This window comes from Manacus candei, unplaced genomic scaffold (genome assembly GCF_025592945.1).
Source record: "Manacus candei isolate 608988 ecotype Guabito, Panama unplaced genomic scaffold, ASM2559294v1 h1tg000033l, whole genome shotgun sequence".
NCBI classification, from domain to species: Eukaryota; Metazoa; Chordata; class Aves; order Passeriformes; family Pipridae; genus Manacus; species Manacus candei.
The window spans coordinates 7,348,968-7,371,207 of NW_026138081.1; the positions used below are offsets into that span (position 1 = coordinate 7,348,968).

At 39.5% G+C, this 22,240-nt stretch overlaps 1 protein-coding gene across 6 annotated transcripts; it reads right to left on the reverse strand.

Moving 5' to 3' along the window:
* On the reverse strand, positions 1-22,231 carry LOC127472970 (photoreceptor outer segment membrane glycoprotein 2). 6 transcript variants are annotated; one of them, XM_051791981.1, is made up of 8 exons: positions 22,184-22,231; positions 21,180-21,391; positions 18,936-19,107; positions 12,677-12,774; positions 12,349-12,602; positions 8,201-8,869; positions 4,381-4,627; positions 1-2,954 (listed from the first exon to the last, which is right to left on the reverse strand). In XM_051791981.1, exons 6-8 carry the CDS (start codon positions 8,779-8,781, stop codon positions 2,688-2,690), a joined length of 1,095 nt encoding a protein of 364 aa, XP_051647941.1. In that variant the 5' UTR covers positions 8,782-8,869; positions 12,349-12,602; positions 12,677-12,774; positions 18,936-19,107; positions 21,180-21,391; positions 22,184-22,231; the 3' UTR covers positions 1-2,687. The 6 variants fall into 6 exon arrangements, with proteins under 6 accessions (XP_051647941.1, XP_051647937.1, XP_051647940.1 ...); XM_051791977.1 differs by lacking the exon at positions 22,184-22,231 and adding an exon at positions 20,013-20,136 and having other exon boundaries at positions 21,180-21,620; XM_051791980.1 differs by lacking the exons at positions 21,180-21,391; positions 22,184-22,231 and adding an exon at positions 21,450-21,620.
* Between the last annotated feature and the right edge of the window lie 9 nt (positions 22,232-22,240).

Consider the following 22,240-nt stretch of genomic DNA (forward strand, 5'->3'; position numbering starts at 1 on the left):
TATCCTGATTACTGTGAAATGAGCTATCATCTTTTTGTAATGTGTCTATATTGATGGAGACTCTGAATGCCTAGACAGGATAGGAATCAACAATTTAATGACTTAAGTAATCACTGGTAATAGGCCAGACAAGGACTGTTGTGAAATGTATTCTGAAACTCAGTTAATTTCAAAAGCAACCACATTCCACTGCTGCAGTTTCTGGCAGTTGGCTGAGAGAGAAGGTTAACTTGCTAAATGCTAACTAGTCTTTTAGAGTAAAATGTGTTTTCTTCATATGCAAGGAAATGAGCTTGTGTGGGGGCCAGGGAAGATGTGTAGCTGGACACTTACACCTCTGTTCTTCATGATAATGTTTTACATCAAATACTGCTTGACATTTCTGTGTCTTTGAAGAGATGCTCAGGCTGGATGATCCGTTCACTCTTCCTTCCAAATCTGTCTTGACAAATCCGTCAACAAGAAAGTTATCAAAGGAGTAAGTTCACTGTTCTTGTAATTCTGCAAGTTAAGACTTGACCAAGAGATTTTTAAGTGGTGCAAAATGTCAGTTGTCATCTGTTTCTACAGTTAAATGTGTTTTGCCATTAGGAAATATGGAAATGTTTCCTAAAATACAAAGTAAGATTTTCTTTCTTTATGCTCTGATATCCTGATTTACAACCATTTTCATCACGCTGAACCATTCCTCTCTTTTTTAATTGTTGAAAGCATTTTATTTTTTAGAATTTGCATATTCTTAGATCTCTTGATTCAATTTTTTCCTAATTAAAAAAACTCTAAAGGAGTTATTTCTGTTTTTCTCTGAATTATTTCTTATTATCTTACAGCTTTTGGTTATTGAGATCTGTTTTTCCAAATGTAGATCAACTAGAATTGTTTTGAGGAAGTGACTGCTATTGACTGACACATGACACTTTGCATACTTACCTGAAGAAAAATATACTGCATTTAAAAAAAACCCATATGCTATTGGGAAATCTGATTAATTTGCAGTATATGACTGTTCTTTTCCTTGATCTCTCAAGGAAACTGTACTAATTCTTTTCCAGTCTGTATCAGCTAATTATAGAGCAGCTGGTAAGTATTTTTGGCTCTCGGAAGTGGCTGAGGGAATTATGCACCAGTTAATTTTTAATTCCACACTGGGCAAAGTGATTGCAATGAAGACTAGAAATACAGACACATAGGTAAATGCAATGCAAAGGGAAGAGTTAATGGCTCTTGTGGAAGGTAGTCTCAGCTTACAAACCTAGTTCTTTGAAGGAATTTTAACATACTTAAGTATAGGCCTCAAATGTTAAGCAGTGAAGCAGTTGCATTTGAAATTATGGTCATGCATATAGCCTGCTTGAATTGCACTACAGATCATTACATTCCACAATTTATTTACAATATATCCTTACGGTATAATCCTTGCATTGTCTAGTGTTACAGAATACAACAGTTGTTAGGTAAAGGAATTTTTACTGTTACTTCTTCACAATTTCAAAAGCGGGAATAGTTCTGCTTTGAATATCCCAGTGATATATCTTCTTTTACTTGACTATCCACAAAGAATGCACTCACAGCAGTGACAAGTAAAATACTTTATTTTGTCTTTTAACCTCTATTTTGTATCGATATGTTTTTCCTCCTTACTACTAATGATGAATTAGTGTCATAACTAATGTAACTACAAGTGTCTTGGGCATTGAAGGCTTTCACTCCAAGCATTAATAAAGTTCCTGAGCTCTGTTCTAGGAGTGTGATGGGAGAGCTGTCAGTCTGACTTTGCCTTCATTGATTTTACATAGTCCCTTATCTTCCTGCCCCTGCATCAATGTGTTAAGTACTTTTGAAATGAGGAGCTTGTAAGCATCTAGCATCATCAGTGTTTGTTTTAGGGGAAGTATCTACTTGTTTTTAAACTAGGGCTATCACATGCTACTTGGAATTCCAAATATCCTTGCAGGAGCTGTCAGTTCCTTAAGCAGAGAACTCCTTTCAGCAGTACCCTTTGACTTACAGGGAGGTGTGGCAGCTGGCTTTGCCTAGACTATGGAGGGGGAAAAATGAAGACATACTTCAGACTTTTTGGGAGATATAAATGAAATACATTACAGTAACTTTCATTGCCTTCAGTTTCACCTAGCTAGTAGGTTCTGTTAGAAGGGCTGCAATGTAGGTACATTTCAGCTAAAAGTTCCCCTCTCCTATCTTGGACTAACAGAGCTTTCATTTCAGTTTTTCTCTTTTTTGTAAAGAATCTTCTTATCAAGTGTAATAATTTCTTTGGGAATTTCCATTGCTGGGATTTCTGTAGGTGTAATGACAGTAAGGACAAACTTTGGTACATATTAGACTAATGTGTATGTTAGTAGATGTAGACTCATCCTCTCTGGAACATTTGCTTGTGCATAGTGATTACTCTGGCATGTTCAGACCATGATAGAATTCTGTAGGTAAAGAGAAAAAGTGGGAAAAATTCCAAAAGTTTTGTGCGGTGTTGAAAATCAGGGATTTCACAAGTAAAAATGCATCCATGCAAAGAAGTATCAGCAGTTTTGGAGCTGTCACCAGTCTGTGGTTTGTTCAATTGTCTTCTTTTTTTTTTCCTTTTTTACCCCACCAGTGAAAAATCTGGTAACTGTAGTACTGTAATACAGCAAAGCTAAACTTGTGATGTCATTCCTTCAAAGGTTTGCCTACCTAGCTGCAGGGATAGATTTTGTTGAAACATTGGTTTTGCCACAGTCTGTGTTTTGAACATTAATGTTAGGGTCATTCATGCCTGATACAGTGGAGATCTGGTTGGCTTTGCCGAGGTTCTTAATGATACTGATGTTGTATTTGGCAGTTTCCACAAAACTATTTTCTAGTAACCAACCATCTGATTCACCCTCCAGATCTCCGAGCAGAAGGACATTCTTCATGGCTGTTTGTAGGTACCGAACACCAATAAGTACACAGAGCTGTAAGAAATAGTTAGGGGTTAAACAGCAAGTTGAAATCACAGCCTCAATCCTGCCACTAAGTCAGCTTTCTGACTTGTGTATTTACAGGCCTCATAACTAGTATTGAGTAAAGCAGACAAACTCTGTCTGAGCAATATATCTAACCACTTTCCCAGTTAATTGCATTTTTTTAGAAAGAAAAATACAAGGGAGAGATGGATTGATTCTCTCTTCGTTCTTCAGGTAACAATCCCCCTTGCATGTTACTAGCATAAAAATACCTAGAATTACTCAGGAACCCTGCAGCCTCAGAGACTGCAACTAATTGATGTAGAATGGATGATCAATTAGTGGAACCATCAGCCACTGGGGAAAAAAAAGTGCTATGTTAATTTCCATGGATTTTTTTTCCCACTGACCTTGATTAAATCAATAGTTCCTCCAAGGAGGTTTAATCATTCATATGTAAGCCATATGTATCCTACATGCCAAGGTATGAAAATTAAAAAGGATAGCCTATAGCAGAGGCTCAAGTATAAGTTTTGGAAAAAGCCCTGCTGTCATAGTTTCTGTCACAATCGAGATCAGTGTGCCCAGATTGTCAATATTTAAGGGAGCACAGAGAGCCAATTCTCAGGTTTTTTTCACATGCTGCTAAAGGCCTGTTATTTCTGGCACCACCACCAAGCACTGCTTGAGGACTGTGAACTATTTTAATTACAGTCCTAATATTTTTGTAATGGAGCAGTAATCAGAAAACTAAAACTTATTAAAAAGACGAGAAAACTCTGTTGTAGCCTGTGCCACTAGGGGGTCCTTTACTTGTGGATGACAACATCCAGACAACTCTCTTAACAGACATTAGCAGGAAGACTGCACCTTTCCAGGGGTGTATGCTTCCCTGTGATGTGCTTATTTTGATTGCATTATCAGCAGCATAATCAGTGCAATATTTGCAAGTACGGTTTATATGGTGAATATATAATGTAAAAAGGAGGCTTTGAGATATTAATACTTATGCTCAATTTTAACTATAAACAAAATTTTTCTATTAAGCCAAAGACCTGCTCGCATTTTGTATATTCTTTGCTAAAACTGAGTTAAAACTACCCCCAGACCTTCTCATGTAATTTCCTTGCAGTTGTGTGAGTGCATATATTGTCTTGTATCTGATCCAGTAGTGCTTCAGTGAAGAAAATATGTTGTATTCTATTGAAAAAGCTCTGTAAAAATACAGAATGATATACGTAATTCCTGATAGTCCTCAAATTCAATGAAATTTGCTTCTGCTTTATGGACTTTGGGAAAGTCCTGTACTAAAGGAAGTCCTGCAACATTCCTGAAGCGCCTGTGGACTTTGGTTGCTGAGACACTTTTAATGTTACACCATATTTGTTTCCAAGACTCTGATTAATCTGACACAGACCATTTTTGTGAGACTTACCTCAAACAACCAAATAAGCAATGCTGCAATGCCAATCGATCGCATAATAGTGGTGTAGTAATCCAGCAGGGCCTCTCGGCACCCCTTCACCCAGATGTTGAGCTCCTCCGTCAGAAAATCATAGTTGTAGTGAGCACTGTTGTTGGTCAGCTGGTACTGGATGCAGGGCCGTGGGGAGCTGGGGTTGCAGCAGCTGAAGGGTACTCCATCCACCAGGAACTTCCCATCAACATTGCTCTTTAGACGGCTGCAGCAGGACAGAAATTACAAAAGTCACATCAGCAGCAGGCGGTGCCTGTGATTTTAGCAAAAGAAGTAATGCAAGTCTGCTGGAACGTAGGCATCTCCAATGTAAGAAAAGGAAAATGGGGATATATTTTCAAGTGGAAAAGTTGCTTACTACAGGAAAATGGAATTTTTAATGGTCTGCATTTAAGTATAAGCATCTCACCTGATTTGTGGTACTGTGCCACAAGACATGAGTTCAGTGTTCATGGAGATGTTGCCTTTTTAGGTATCTTGTGCTGAAAATACTAAAGACAATTTCTGAAGCTGTTTAGCTTGGTGGAACTCTAATGGAAGTTATGTCCCTGCAAGTCCTGTTTCACTACTTCTGCATGGATTTTCAATTCAGTCATTCCTTGTGAGAGAACCTAATACAAGAATAACTTTGCATACCAGGAGAACCACTGGAAATTGTCTGCTGGCCTCTCATCACTGTACCCATTGCAATGGCTAGTTTAGCACATATTCTGAAACTAATTCACAAGCAAGTTTCTGCTTCTTGAAACTATACTTTTTGTAACTTTAAAAATAGTATTGATTGCTAAAAATTATTCCTTTCCCTCCCCCATAAGATCAGGAGGAAAACATGTGGAGAAAGAGGAAAGATAAAATAGGAATAAGAAAAGAAATGGAAATGGGATTGGAAGAGAACACAGTCTTGGATTAATCATGATTTTCTGGGACAGTTAAATGAATCTGTGATATCTGTTTTCCTTGTATTACCTTCTCTTTAGCATGAAGTCTTTAGTATTTTCAGCACAAGGATACTGCTTGGAAACAGAAGTCCACACAATGACTTCTAGTTAAAGAGAAGTACTTTCAAATGTAACATAAGCTTCTAGGAAGCTCAGTATTTGTGGCAGTGCTTTGATGGCAAGATAATTGCCTTTATTTTATTGCTGTGAGCCTGCTACATACAACCTCCTTTCCCTCCCCCCCCTCCATTTTTCTTCTTTCCTCAATTTTTCCTTTTTTTTTACCCCCTCCTTTTTTTTCCTCCCCTCTTTTTTCCTTTGTTTCTCCTCATCCTTTTTCTCTTTTTTATGTGGGTGATGGTGTGTGTTTTGTTTTGTTTAAGGTACTCTCAAAACCATCTTTCTCAAAGATCTTTCCAAATAAGTCAGAGAGTGCATCTGCCATTTCCCACCTAGGAGTGGGATAGGCATGAATTCCTCTCCATTTTTAAGTGTAGCTCTTCACTTTGTGGCTATCACATTTCTGGTAATGGCAGCAGAATGAAACCAATGCAAAGAACCCAAATAATGCACTGAAACTATATTGAAGTGTGTGAGCCGTGTCATGGGCACAGGCAAAACCATGTGCTGAAAGGGAAATAAGGAACGGAGCCAGAGAGGCACAAAATGGAAAACTTGAATGCTGGAGGAGAAAAGAAGACTCAGAGGGAGGAGAGGAAGACTGGCACATTATGAAAGGGAAGCTTGTATCTGCTTCAGGAAAATGCCCTTTGTATTTCAGGGCTTTATGTATGTTTAATGACCCAGATACGGTACAGCATCTAAAATGGATAAAATACAATCTCTTAAACTGGGTCTTAATCTTTTCTTTTGATCCCAAGCATCAATTCAACTTTTTTTTTATTATTCTTCCTGCCATATGTTATAAAGGGGAATCTTTCTAATGCCAACAGCATCAGTTTCCAGACTTGGGTTATGTCCTCCTGTGATTGTGTTTTCTCTCTCAGTGGCAAATTAAAGAATGTTGGTACTGTTAGAAGGTAAGACCTCAGCGACTGAGCTGAGTGTGTGAGGCATTCACTGCTGTTTGTTGTTGCAATTCAAAGTTGTTATGGTATTGTCAAGCAAAAATTTACTTTTAAGACTGAAAAAAAAGATGACTTTCACCTAACAAAAGCAATAACAGGATTGTACTGCTGTAACCTGCCTCATCTTCCGACCATTCCCATTGTCTGTCTCCATGCCTTGTCACATTGAGGTGTTGGCAGTGGAGCTATAGGAGAGAGGGGAGGGAAGAGGGTCATGAGGAAAGGTGAAAAGTTCAGTTTTACAGAGGTTACAGGTAAGTGGACAGTATGTCAGTTCTCAGCTGCTTTGCTTCTTAATCTACAAACCGACATACAGTACAGGTTGAAACCAAAAAACAGTTTGATTCCTTCTCCATCCTTTCTGAACATTACCAGCTGGGCTTTGCTTCCAATGATTTCACATTAATTAAATGTTTCACTGCCAGACTTTTAGAAATCATGGTATAATGTGGTTATACAGCACCAACTTGCATTCTGGCAATCCAGATGAAATTAACCAATTTATACACAGCAAAAAAAGTTCTGAAATTACTTCTCTCACACACATTTCACTGTCACCTTCTGCCAAAGTGGGACAAAAATTAACTGACAGTGTATTCTCAAAAAAATTTGCAGAGCACAGGTGACCCTGCAGAAGAAAACAGTTTAGTTAAGACCCTGGATAAAACATTACTGTTTCTGCATGCCTCACAGAAATAAAAGGCAGTATATTTTACTTTTGAACCTCACAATAAATACTACTCTTCAGTTGTTTGTTGTCATGTCACTTTTCAGTGGGGAACCAGGATTGAAAAAGTCTCGAGGTCAGTCTGTTCTATGTGATACTTCCTAACTTCTCTCTTGAGAACACTTGTAAATCTTGCTTTATTTCCAGAGACAACTGTCTTATGCACGCTGATAACCTCTTATCTGTATTCTCCTAGGTCCTGCACTCTGGCATATTTGCAACTCTGTATATATACACTTTGCTATGATAGCAGTTTCAAGTTGCAAATTCTGATAAAATAAGATCTTTGGCCTCCCTTACTCTGCCTTTATTATCACCTATTTTTGAGTTCAAAAAAACAAAGCGCTTGACAAATGCCAGTCAAACTCTTTGTGTTTGTCTTTCCAAGGAACACAAAGCTACTACACTCTTGTCAGTGAGGACTTTTTTCAGCTTTAGAAGAATTATTACATACTAAATTGTCTTCTTACATAAATTTTAATTGTTACTTTTTCTATCATCTGTAAGTATTACCAGACTCTTCTTTTTGAACATATAATTCCACAGTTGCTACATCATGTGAAGCACTACCACCAAAAAAAAAAAGGCTTTTTCTCCTTTTTTATTCAGTGTACGTGCTGTTTGGCACTTTCTCACATGTGAAGATACAGATTTGAACTTGGCTTTGCAGAATCTAATACCTTGAAGGAGAAAGTTCTTTCAGTGTTTAGGATTGACCGTGCAATGTATTGACAGAACAATCCTTTTTTTCTTTCCATTATCAGCTCACTGTAAGTGAAATTAAATTTTCGAGGTAGCTAACTCACCACATTAAAAAAAGGAAAGATACATCTTTGCTTTGCTTAGCATCCCTAAGAGGTTAGCAAAAGGCAGCTTTTGATTGTGCATGTAGGTAGCGTATTTTGCAAGTAATGTGGTCATTCTGCAGTTTTTTTGATTAAGATACAAAGGTCCAGTAAAAAGACTTTGCCTTCTTGAATGAATTTTTCTCCTAGAATTTTTTGTTATGACTAGTAAATACTTACTCTTGAACCTCCTTAGAAGCCATATTCAGATAACGAGCAGATACCCACTGAATTTCAAACCAGTCTCTAAAGCCATTGTTTCCACAGCAGTGGAATCCAATTTGTAACAAATCCACTGTTTTCTTTAAGAAACATCGTCCAGGAATGTCTGTGTCTTTATAGAACTTAATAGCATCCCTCAGTCCCAGGTAGAGAGACTCCTCCAGCTCATTCTTCATGGTGTAGCACATGAGAGCACCCACCAGGATGCAGAAGGTAAAACAGAAGGTACATACGATATATGGCAGCATAACAAGTTTCCATCGAGAGAACTTGTTGGCATCTGAGCAGTCATAGCAGATTTTTCCACCCAGAAAGTTGATGATACATGCTATGACCCCCACAGAGATCAGCATGTTGGGGACAGAGTTAATGTCCCCTTTTGCCATCACTTCATTGCGCTTCTTGATCTCTATTTTCAGAAAGAGGCCAAGACTGAAGAGAATGATCCCGCTCACTACAGAAACCCAGTTGAGTATCCATAAGATCTGGGCCAGTTTGTCCCTCTTAGTTTTGGTGAATTTTACTTTGAGGACAGCCATAGTCAGATCAGCATTAGGAAAAGAAGCGTAGGTCAAGGGAAGCTCGTAAGCTGATTACGGGCATGTGTCCAAGGCATGCAGTAGCAATCTGAAGGAGAGAGAGAGAGAGATTACTGTCTGTTTGACCAGATATTTATAGAGACCAGAGAACTTCCTGTGCAGCCTCACGCACTCGCAGTCCTGCCCAGGGAGTGTCCCAGTGAAATTTATTGCTTAAATTTCATACACTTAAAAAAAAAAAAAAAAGAAATTCTAAGGACCAACTAGAGCAATTGAAAACAAGTGAACAGTACAACCAATGACTCTAGATTTCTGTGGATTTTTGTCAAGGGCAATTTTCTGTGCAGGCCTTCTGATGTCTAGAAGTGAGCTGGGCTGCTGGCTTTCCTTCCAGAACACTCACAGTGTTTTTTCCCTTGAACTTGTTGCCTGTATTTTCTTGACAATTACAGGTATTTATTATTCTTAGATTACTGTATTATGGCCAGGATTGTGTTAAAAAGTTGAATAAGCAGGACAAACACAAATATATACAGCACAATCACATAAGCCTTGTTTCCCTATAGAAAAAAATGCGAAAGTAACACCAGAAACACAGTATCCCATGAGTAGTTTTAGTAATTTCATTTATTATGTGCAGTAAAATGGGATTTTGCTAGCAAAAAGCAAGTATTATCCCTACATATACAGTGCAGGGGGAAAATTACTGCAGTTATCAACAGAGACAGAATGTTATACAAATAGTTAAACGATCAATGACTGTGCTGGTTTTCTGGAAAATATTATCAAAATTTTATTAACTTTTAAGTGTTATGACCTGAATATATTTTTGGTGAACATCCTCCACTGCATTTTTCCATTTCATCTGGCATAAAGCACTACCATTTTTATGTGAAATTACAAATCACCCTACAAAAAAAAGCAGAACATTCTTCACACCTTAAGAAAAAAATCAGTGTAGGATGTTCTATTTTTTCTCTATCTGATAGATCCCCCCCTTTCTTTCTGGAAGTTCTTATTAAAAAACAGTTCTTGGAATAGCATGATATATTAAATAAGGCCTATTTCATCTTCAGGGAATCTCCATTACTGTCTTAACCTCTGCTCCTCCAGCTGAAGTTCTTGTTCTTTCTCTTTGTCTTGAGAACTGTGACACTCACACCTTAATCCAACCCTCCTACCACCGATCATAGACTAGTTTTCTTTCTGAGCCCCTCATATTCCAGTCAGAATCCTAAATGTCATTCCCACATGGAATGGGATGAATGTTGATTGTGATCACAGTGTGATAATCATGTCAATGAGAGACACCTCTGTGCAAACAAGTCCAGAGAATAGTAATTTATAAAACTATAACACTTTCTTCACACCATTCTTCTACAGTATCTTTCAGACCTTATTTGAACATGCTCTGCTGGCACAGAATTAAGCCGCCATATGAATTCAGCTGACAGCCTGCCCGATAAGCCTGGAGACAGTATCTTTGATTGCTTCACCAGTTAAGCAGTTCGTGACTTGACCTTAAATAGCTGTAGATGACAGCTGCTAATAGGTTTATTTGCCCCTGATACTCAGGTCTCAGAGCTCACAACAGAGAGAATCTGTTTTGAAATTCCCTGACTGCTGCTATGCAGTTCATGTGCCATGGCCAGCATATATGAATGAATACATCACGCACTGTTGGCTTCTAAGAAATATATGTATGTACTTGCAAGATGTGTCTCAATTGTTAGGCACACACATAGTTACATGTCACTGAAAACACCCTACTTGCCAAACATATTTTGCTTTAACATTTCAGAAAGTTGTAAACAGTTTTACCTTTAATTAAAATTCATCTGCTCAAGAGCCATTGTTGATTTTGGAAGCTGTAAATTTCACAGAATCACAGAACATCCTAAGTTGTAAGGGACCCAAGCTGGATCATCGAGTCACACTCCTGGCTCTGCACAGGACACCTCAACAATCCACCCAGGTATCTGAGAGCACTGTCCAAATGCCCCTTGAGCTTTGGCAGGCTTGGGGCCATGATTACTTCAGAGAAGGCACCAGCTTGTCCAAGCTCAGGGAGGGTCCCTGTGGCAGAAGGGGAGACTGAGGCTCAAGTGTAAACCTGAGTTTAGCAGACCATTATCCTCCTTTAGGGGAAAGTTTTAGCTGTTCATTACTGCAAGCTGGGAAGCTTTTTAATTTGAGACTTTCTGTCATATTCTAACCATAGAGAAATTTGAAGCTGAATTCCATAAACAGGGGTACATTTCACTCTCACGTAGCTATTCTGATGTAGCTCCCTCCCCCATTTTCAGATGCCTAAAATTAAAAAAAAAAAAAAAAATTCTGTTCAAGAGAAACTCTCCTAGTAATTCCTTGCCTCCAGTAATTCTCATATGGTTTTTCCAGATTCCTTGGTGTAATTTTAGTATTGTTGTAAGACCAGATTTCATGAAATATTCATATTCATCTAACAGAGGTACCCACCCCACAGTCCTCCAGCAGCATAAGATCATATGAGCTCTAGTGCCAGAGGAAGGGGGCAGAATGACTGGTTTTCGTATGCAGTGACCACTTGTTGACTGATCCTGGCTGTCACTGATATACCTGGGATTGCACAAAGGATCTCTGGGACACACTCTGCTGCTCATGAAACTCTGAGTGCGTTGAGTCTGGGACAGAAGAACTAGTTACCCATTCCATTCCTGTATTCCCAACTTCTACATGGATATTTATCTTGAGGTTATTTTTACCTATGCTAACAGTTTACTGAATTAATTTCAGATAATGAGAAGACTCTCTTCCCATCATAATGAATTTTGTAAATACACCATAACATTTTTCTTTCCCTAACTGTTTAATGAAGTGTTGAATAAATTTATTGCATAAGACGTTTTGTGACACTCATACAGCTGTGTAGTAGCATTTTTTGAGCACCAGGAAGAAAGTTCTTCCAGATGAAAGAACTGAAGTGCAATTATCAGCTAAAAGTGTCAGTCTTGCTCTGCAACATGTATCTCTTCTTGTGTTTGGCAGCAGGTTACTGTAAAACCAAAACCACTCCCAGCAGTTCAGTGGAATTAACACCTCTGTCAAAATTCTTAGAAACTTTTGCAGAGAAGCCACTCCAGAGTTATGAATCATATACACACAGGCATTTTTTCCCCTGGCTATGGGAGAGCAAACTGGATTTTATTCTATAAAGGAGAAATATTTCTTTCAACAGAAGAAGCCAAATAAATGTGTAAATTTCTCCCCAATATCAATATTGTTCTCAAGCTTTTCTTGTCTAACTCACTTTAAACACAGCTTCCATCACCATACAGTAGCCTTTTGCTTCCAAGATGCTACCTACCTATTCCTTTGCTATCAAATTCCCCTAACTACACAGAACATGACATAGCACAGCTATTTACTTGTTAATAACATTTACTTATTAGATAAAAATTTTCCAAAGAAATTTGGCTTAAATTTTGCCATAAACAAATCACATCTTATTTTACTGATTTTGCTAAAATCTGCCATTTTAGGTAAACACACATTGCTATTTGTGACACTGTAAAAGAAACTACTAACCTGCTTCAGAGGACTGAATAGGAACTTGAAACTGGTAACTTCATGAATACAAGGAAGAAAATACCTGAATCAGACATCCTGAGGATGATGGAAATACTGATTTCCTGATGTCTCTGGTTGTCCTGTCTTCACACTGACTCACCAATGGAGACGGGGAAAAAGAGTTCAACTCTCCTGCCCATGCTAATCTGTCTTTCATCTCTAATCGTAGCTAAGAGATTTATTTCAGGGTTCTTATGCCACCAGGTTAAATCCTGCAAAACAGGCCAATTAACTGAGTGTGGACTGAGATCTCATCAACAAAATGTTTTATAGGAACTTCTTTTACCTTTTTACCCCTCCGGAGGTAAACAGTGACAGAGACTGTTCTTCAGTACCTGTTAATGTCTTCAATAGTTCTTAACTTGTTCTTAACAATAAATATACCTTCAAAAGAGAGAAAATGAGAATAATGAAACTTTGTGATTCTGTGGGAAGGGAAGATCTATCTTAGGGAATCATCATTTACATTCAGTATTAAATGCCTTACCCATCATTCCATATTTTGTTGCTTTAGATGGAATTGTCCATCCTCTTGTGTATTGAATGCAACTGTGTGCAAGAAAGGAATTCAAGTAACCAAGAGCAATTGGATCATCCTGTATGACTCACAGTAGATTCTGGTTTGGGAAGCTTTCCAGGTTCAAGAACAATCTAGTAGAAACCTCTGTTCCTAGACTCTTATCTAGCTCTATTTATTCCAAGCCAGAATCAAATGCAAAAGCATTTCTGAGCCCAACACATAGGAATTTATGGGATGGACGTGGCTGGGTTGAACTGGCAACAGTAGTGGCAACAAGCTGAGTCTGCAGCAATGCTTGATCAAGTTAATGGTGATGTCAGTCCCAGAACTGAATCACTAAGCAGTACCAGGTTTGGCCCATAGGGTCTATAACACATCGGCACAGCAGAGGGAGTTCGGTGAGCACAGCTGACTGCAAGGGACCTGCACCAAGCATTGTAATGTTTATGAATATTCTCAGAAGCATAAACTGTCCTCTCCCAGCTAATGATAAGCAGTAAAACAATACCCTGATAATACTGTAATTCTGACTCTGTATTCTGGGAATACACCTGCTCACCTCGTTTAGGGTCTCATGTAAAGGTAGACACCCCTCTGCAGGCAGCAGTATTATCACACTTACTACTGGGGAAAGGTGAAAGATCAGCTATCAGTGCCACTCACTCTGTCAAAGTCTGGTGTAAAGCAGAGACTGGAGTATCTAGCTACAATATTCTAAAAATTAAAAACCAATTAAATCTTGTTCATTTGGCAGAAGCCATTTTATATATCACTGCATGGAAGAAGGAGGCTTATAATTGTCAGCAACATTCTGTTGTGCCCATGTGGTGAAAATCCCCAAGGACATATTCCAACAGGATAAAGTCATACAGTGAAATTCTCCCCCTTTTCAGTTTTTCTGATACAATCAAACTATATCTAATGTTTCCTACAAGCTCCATCCAACAATGCATTGTCCAGTACTGCATGGCAAACATACAGACCTGCTTCCTTGATGTGGGGAAGAAGTCCCTGGAGCCATAAAGGCCCAGTGTGCCTTTTGCTGGCAACTTTTGTTCAGAAAAATGTAATTTACCATAACTTCACCTTTTAAAAGAAAGTATTTGAAATAGGACTTCCAGCTTTCTAACTTGCTTATGTGCTATTGATTCAGAGCACATGTGATATATCTGGGACCTGTTGGATTTACTGCAGTTGGACCACACAAATGCTTGCATACAATCAAATATACCCCAACTGCATTGAATTATTCCTCTGCACATGAATCATTCATGCTTTGGACTTGCTGTACTTGTGCAAACCCCAAGGGAATACGTTAGATCTGTTCAAAAATGTATATTTATGTACAGATAACTCTATAGAAGCATATTTAACAGGTATAATGTATTCCTTGTGTACAGCACAAGTACAGAAGTGTACACATTTTGAGCTACTGTTCTGGCTGGGATGTGATATTTTAGAAATCTTGGACAAATGACTGAAGTTCTTTTCTATGTTCAGAAAAAGTTCACTTGTGAAAACTGCCCGCATCTATGGAACTGCAGATGTATGTTGTCCCTAAGTATTAGAAAATGTTATTGCCTTAGTTACCTACCAGCAGAAAAATCCACCTTCCCTGTGGTTGCTTTGCAATACAAATCGAGTATTTGCATTCATGAAAGCAAGCAGGCAGGAGATGGCACTGCTGCTTTATGTAGGTTTTTTAAACAATACAGAGTAAGAAGCTTTTTTTTTTTAATTTGTGTTAAAGAGATTAGAGGTCATTCACAGAGCTAATGGAAGCTCAAGAATGCCTTATTTTAGGAAATTACCTAAATCCAATCTTAATGCAACTAGAGGTCAATGCTGCCTTTATATTTTGTTCCATCTCATATTGGAAAATGGTTTCAGATGCAAAGTTAATATCAAAAGCTGAATTATTCAGAAATTAGTTCTGTTTTATGGCAATCTATAATTAACCATGATGCATTTTCTTACAGACATGCTGAGAAGCCTGGGCACCAAGACCACACAGCAGCATTTCGTAACTCTGCAAGAGTGGCTGCACATGTGGGGCTGACATCTATCACTGAGCGGTATAGAAAGAAATCACACGCTTTCCTGCTCACAGTGGAGACTGCTGTGCTGTGGCTTTGGATCTGAAAGAGGTAAATCTAATACATGTTTGGCCAATTACTTACCTATTTAGTAACATTCATAAAGTCCACAAGCAAGAACAGATGTGTTACAAATCAGTGTGATGAAATAACTAGTTGGGATGACGCATGCTGCAAAGTTTAATTTTACACCTAGTTTCCAAAAATTATTTTTTTTTAATATTTGGATGGATTCTAATTTCATTATGTATTTAATGTAAATGATAACTAATGATATGAGATTTTGGAGTACTGGACTAAAGCTGGAGGCACTCAGTGAGTCTGATGCAAGCAGGTACTATACGGCCTTTCTTTAACATGTCAGTGCTTCAGAGGACGAGTCCATATTCAGGAATAGATTCCCATGATATGTGTTAATGGGGAGGGAGCAAGAACAAGGGTATTCAGACCATCTGCTTTTTTTGGCCTCTGTAAAGTTGTGAACCACATGGTAGATACTGAGAGACTAAAGTTATTAAGCAAATAGAAACAACTGGGTCTTTGCAGAACATTCATGTCTCAGTTACATTTCTGAACTTTTAGGGAAGGAAATATAGTGGTATTTAGATTATTATGGTTGTTTTAGTTAGATAGAGATACTTATGTTAAGTCAGAACATTTGAAATTCTTATGGAATTGCAGAAGTGACAGAGGAAATGTCAAAACTCAAAGGCAAGAAGTAATGGCAATAGACAATAATTTAAAAGAACCCAGTTTGAATGACATTAGAATGACACAAAATTATTGAAAATTAAATCAGTTATATGTTTTTTCAACTACAGCTATACACTGTATTACAGTGCTGTACTATGTTGCATGAAAAATACAAATGCTGTAACTGTAGCTCATTTAATTACCTGAAGAACATCACAGATCAAACAAATCAGAAAAAGAAGTACTACAATTTTCATTTTTCAGATGCTTAAAGGTTATAACAACATGAATGCTGAAGCCAGTCTCAAGTAAAAAGGAAATTTTAGCAGACCTGCATGAACTGCACTGCACATGTATGGCTAGTCTTTTGGGCTACTGTGTATTGCAGGAAACTCCATGTTGCTACCTGTCATGCTGGCTCTGATTTCAATCCATAGAAGCTGTACTGTCCACAACCTCTGAGTCATCCACTCCTGACTCATGGTGAGTCATTACAAATGGAAAACTAAGGCACAGAAATTCACCTTAAAATCAGACCAGTAGTCTATAGTAAAGCTGGAAGTAAACCTGTATTTTAAATTGCTTGGTAACCTAAAACTTCCATCTTGGCTGTAACTTTTTTCCAAAGACTAGAATGCATTTTTACAACCTTATCCATGCAGCAATCTTCCTTTTCACCCTTGTACCTTATTCAATATGAATCTTACCCTTACAAGCCAGTTATCAGGAAGCTTTTTGCAGAATGGAATTATACACATATTATGAGGACTGGCAACAGAATTCCCCTTACATAATGAGCTAAAATTTCCTTTTTTAATTCCATATCTCATAGCATCAATACTTAGGTGCACTATACTACCAGTTGACCCTTCTTCCCCTAGCAAAGTAGTCAGATATACACTGTCACATTTCTCAGTAAAGAGACCTCCTATACTAATCAGGAACTCTCCCAATTCTCAGCTATTATAAACCTGATGTTGATGCTGTTTTTCATTCTCTAGCACATAATTTAAACTGAACAATATTACTCAGGACATCTTGTAGGGAATTTGAGATTCTTTTAGAAAAAAAAAGACAGTTACCAAGAAAAAAAAAAAAAAGACTTGCAGAGCTCCTGAAGCTCTCAAATTGACAAAAGCCATCACCTAGACTCAGTGCTCTTAGAGCTCTTCTAAAAAGATCCAAGATCCCTCTGTCCCTTCAGTGGTGACTTCTTGCTTATTGACACTGTGTCTAGAAATCATGATTTGTGAAAAAAGACTGAAGGAACTCAGTTCCTTAGTGCAGAGAAGACTGATGGTGAGAGGTGAAAATAGCGTTCAAGTAATTTTAAAGGTAGTTGCACAGAGGAAGGGAGTAAATTCCTTTGGTGATAGGATATGAGGAGAATAACAGGTGAAATAATTCTTTTAGTGAGAATAGCAAAACAGTCCATGAAAAAGCTTGATTTCCATCAACAAAACAACTTTTATAACAGGTTCACAAACACTGGCCAGGAATGTTGTGGGGACAGTTGGTCCTTCCTTGGAAAAAGGGCTGAACTAGATGTGTCAAGGTCTATGATTTTTCATTTGCTATGAACTGGATAACTGTTTAAACATCCACAAAACTTGGTAAGTGCTTTCTTGTCTTTAATCAGTACTTCCTTTGCTCATTGACTTCTGCTAGAAATATGTTTACTTTTCTATTCTTCAGTGAGAACAGTTTCCATCTCCATTTATATATTAATTTTTAGTTACAGTTTTCAACAAATTCTAAAACTTGGTGGATGTTCATTTACTGACTAACCATCTCTATGAAATCTGTGCTTCCTGCTATCCTCCTTTTATTTTTTTATTTCTTTTTCTCTCTTCTCTGTCCTGACAATAATTTGGTTTCTGACTCTCTAAAAAGTTTTATGAGCTTTGTCTTCCACTTCTGTGGTCAACTAAGTAGAAATATTATTCAGAACTTCTGACTCATATAGAAATAAATAAATAACCCCAAGCCCCTGAAGTCCAGGCAAGGAAGTTCCAATAGAAGTGCTTGAAATCAATAAGTCTGTACTTTGCAGGATGAGTCATCTACTCCCATACATGTTTATTTGAAGAAAATAACTGTAGAGTTCAAGTGGTCTTGCACATTTTTAATCATCACCCTTCTCCATCAGCAGCCATGTGCATACATTTGTGTCAAGGTGTGGGTTTTAATTTTTAAAGATTCCTTGAAGAAACATTAGGTCATTTCTTTCAGACAAAAACCACTGATGAAAATTCTCACATCTCCCTCACCCTACAAGAAAGAAGATTTCCAGGAAAGCAAACTTATTTTTCCATTGCTATCCCTTATGAAACCTAAGGAAAGAGAAGTTGGAAGCAGTAGAAAATTGTGTTCCATTTAGAGACAATCCTGGAAATTCTGATCTAATTCTTCAAACAAGAAAGATATTAGATGCTTGTATGTGAGTATATTCTCATTCTCTGATCTTTTTTAAAATAAAAAATCATAAAAGCTAGAGCTATCTCTAGTTGTGTCCAGAAATAGTTTGCTGTCACTTTGGTAATACAAGCTTGTTTCAATATTTTTTTAAATTCAGACCAGTTCTATTTATTGCCTCAATATGTGATTTAATACTTACTATATTTAATCTTAATAAATTATGCATAATATTTAAAATGATAAAATATTATTATTAAATATTGAAGCTATATTAAACATGTAAGAACATCTTTACAGGACTGGGGATTATTTTTCGTACAGTCAAACTTCTCAGCAAGTCATATTCCCATGCATATGCCATGCACATACCAGCACATTAAATTTTTTTGTTCACATCTTTCCATAGGAACTACGTGGTTATAATAAAGTTCGGTCACGTAAGCCTTTGGAATTTGGAGTAATTTCTCACAGTAATCCCCCTCCTCTCTAACTTCAGAGTTCTAGTGTGCAGTACCTTTCTTCTCCTTGCAGTTTACAGCCAAGTTAGACATTTAGTTTTGAACTGAGACAAGACAGTTTGTGTTGTGGTTTAACCCCAGCTGGCAACTAAGTCCCACCCATGCAGCTGCTCACTCACTCCCCCACCTCTGCCCCAGTAAGCAAAAAAGTGGAAAAAAAAGGTAAACCCCGTGGATTGAGATAGGAACAATTTAATAATTGAAACAGAATATAAAAGATAGTAATAATTTGACACTACTACTAATTTTAATGAAATACAGAGAGAGAAACAAAACGCAAGGCAAAAAAGTGACGCTCACCACTCGCTGACCGATATCCAGCCTGTCCCCCTGCAGCCACTGGAACCTCCTTCCCCATTTGTATACTGGGCATGATGTTCTATGGTATGGAATATCCCTTTGGACAGTTTGGGTCAGCTGTCCTGGCCATGTTCCCCTCCAGCTTTTTGTGCACCTCCTCACTGGCAGAGCACTGGAAACAGAAACATCCTTGATTTAGAGTAAGAACAACTTAAAAACAACTAAAACCTCAGTGTGTTGCCAACATTATTCTCATATTAAATCCAAAATACAGCACTGTACCAGCTACTAAAAAGAAAATTAACTCTATCCTGGCTGAAACCAGAACAGTTTGCTTTACTGATTTACTTTGCACCACCTGAGATACTTAAAAATCTCCAGAACAAACACAGAGGTGCCCATTTGCAGTGGTTTACAGCTGCTGATTAAAGGCTGCAAAAAGAGACACATTTTTACATTGAGACAGTCAATTACCACTAACAATGTACAAGCTGAATAAATGGCATAGGACAGGGTAACTTTGGCTCAGGGTAACTTCTTCCAAGGCAAATCAACACAATGCATCTAAGCTTAACTACATGTACTATCAAAAAAAAAAAACAAAACCCCAAATGCTAGAGTACCTCGATTTCATATTTCCATAGAAATTTTAATGTGCTGGTGGTTTTTTGGAGTTGGTTGGTTGGGGTTTTTTTGGTGTATGCTGAAGATATTCTGCCAGTTTGCACTGAGAGAGGAAATGCTGGTATCTGTTATATTTACCATCATCTCTGAACCAAAAATAGTAGAACAGAAAGCCTTGACACTCTTGGTGTATTTCTGGAGCAGTGAGTTAAAAAAGATTAGATCTTTTCTGTAAAGACCTCCTTCACATAAGTGGAAACAGATTTTCCTTTTGAAAAGGCTCAGTCTTAGTTTAATTTTTTCCCTGCTTGACTTTCATTCGAACCATTCAGGTTTTGTCTAGTTATGAAAAGTGCATGGTAATTTGGGAACTAACAGATCACTATAACTAACTGATGATGAAGGGAAAGGCTATTTGTTCTTTTAAAGCTTGCAGTGTGCATGCTGACTTACAGTATGCTAAGAAGACCTGTACTGATGTGATTTCCATGATAATGTGCATGTCAGTGTGATTGTATTAGATAACGATTTAACTTGTGAAGTTCCAAAGGTATCAGAGAAACTATGCCCCTTGGACCTGCAATGATAAACAGGTAAACAGACAAACCAGATAAACAAGTTTGTTAAGGCCTTCCATTCTCTTTAATTGAATCAGAAAATTTTCCTGAAGAATTGTACACCTCAGGCAACATGTCAGTTATTGGGAGAACAATAAAGTACTCTTTACAAATGGATTCATATTCATGACCCCCTCATTACATTTACCACATTACATCTAAGAGCTGGTTAGGGCATTCATCTACGCTCAATTATAATCTGGGAGGAAAAGTACTGCCTACTTTGGAGTGAATGTGAAAAAATTATTTGTTTAGTGCATAAGAAGAACAAGTATGAGGAGCAGGCTATCCTAGAATAACTGTCACCTTTGCAAGGCATTTAAGACAGCTTTGGAAAAAATATGTAGCTCCGGGAGAATATTTTCCAACTGAGAAATTGTAAGTGCCTTTCAAAGGTAAGCAGAACTCATAACTACATTTTATAATTGAATAAAAAATGTATTGAAAAAACCCCCAAACCAAACCAAAAAACAACTCTCTCCACCTCTTGCCACTAACACTAGTTTGTTTCCATTCAGTGAATGGAAACATTTTATCGGCTTTCTTACTAACCACTTCATTGTTACGATGCATTATACAATCTGCATTCACCATATATAAAGAAATACATGCTTATCACCAGTGCTTATCCACACCACTACAACTGGTGGCCCACTGCTCGAGGCAGTTCACTTTGTGAATGAAGAAGCATCTGGCTGAAGCTGGCACTGAGCAAGTCCCAACTGTCTGGGTTCCCTGTTAGGTTTGGTTCACAGCTCCCACTTCTGGGTAGCTCACTTGTAAACTACAAGCACTAAGATCTTCCTATTCCTAAAGCAGCAGTAGGAGATACTGTTTTCTAACCTCGCTCTTTAACTATGATCTCCTTGTGATGAATGAAGAAAGGGCTTAAATTATTCACATTATCATCTTATCCGGCTGAGAGTAGGGCAATAAAAGCACTTTTTTTTTTTTCCCTTAAGGAAACCTCACATGAGGGGAAGACTACCGTGTGTTCACTCACTTCATACAAGTTGCTGTGACCACAGCCAATCTGTCCTTCCCCTTTCCCACAGAACAGGCCCCTCCTGGCTGCTGGTCTGCCAGATGGATGCAGGCTCTGGAGTGACACTGTGGCCCTGCAGTCGCATCCTGTCGGCTGTTGTGCGATGACGGCACGATGGCATCCACTGAGGAACGCCCGCTCCATGTCTTCACGGGGCTGCAGAGTCCTGCCTGCAGCGAGCAGTCACCTGTGAGAACGGGAAGCCTTCCCTTCCAAGGCCGTACTCACCCAGGCATGGGACACATTCAGCGTTTCCCACTGTCACCGCTCGGAGCCCAGGGCTGACAGCTGCGCTGTGCCCCCGGGGCAGCGCTGGACCCCGCAGGGCGCAGAGGGCCCTGAGGCGACCCTCCCGCCTCCGCCTCCCAAGCCTCTCCCTCCTCAGCCCTTCTCGCCCCAGCGGAGGCCAGGCAGGACCTGTGGCCGTCAGGCCTCGGGCACCCCGCCCAGGTGCGGACAGCACAGCCAGCCCCGGCCGCCGAGGCCGAGGCGGCACCGTCAGGAGGACGCAGCTTCCCCCCGGGAGCAGCTATGCGGCGGCGAGGGCCCTGCGCCGGCCCCAGTGTCCGGCACGGGCGCTGACCGTTGCAACCTCGTCGGGAGCGAGAACTCCAGCGCCCCTCCCGCCCCTCGGTCCCGGGGCTGCGCGGGGGCAGCCGCGGCGGTAGCGGCGCTGCTCGGCTCAACCAACCCCGCACTGCACAGCGCCGCGTCCAGGGGCGGCCGCCCTCGGCGCCCGGATTGACCGCGCCCAGAGCCAATCGCCCGTGAGGAATCTCGGCGGCTGCCCAATCATCGCTCCGGAAAGGGGGATGTGGGCGGTGCCCCGGAGGACAGCGGGCTCGGTGGCGCCGCGGCCGAGGAAGGGCGAGCGCGGGGGCGGCGGCGCGAGTGAGCGCGGCCGGGCTCCGGCCGGCACTGCCGCAGGGATGGCGGCGGCCGCGGCGAGGGGCCCAACCCACCCCTGCGGAGCGCTGCGAGCCGCCCCGTGACCCGCTGAGCGCCCTCCGCCTGCGCGC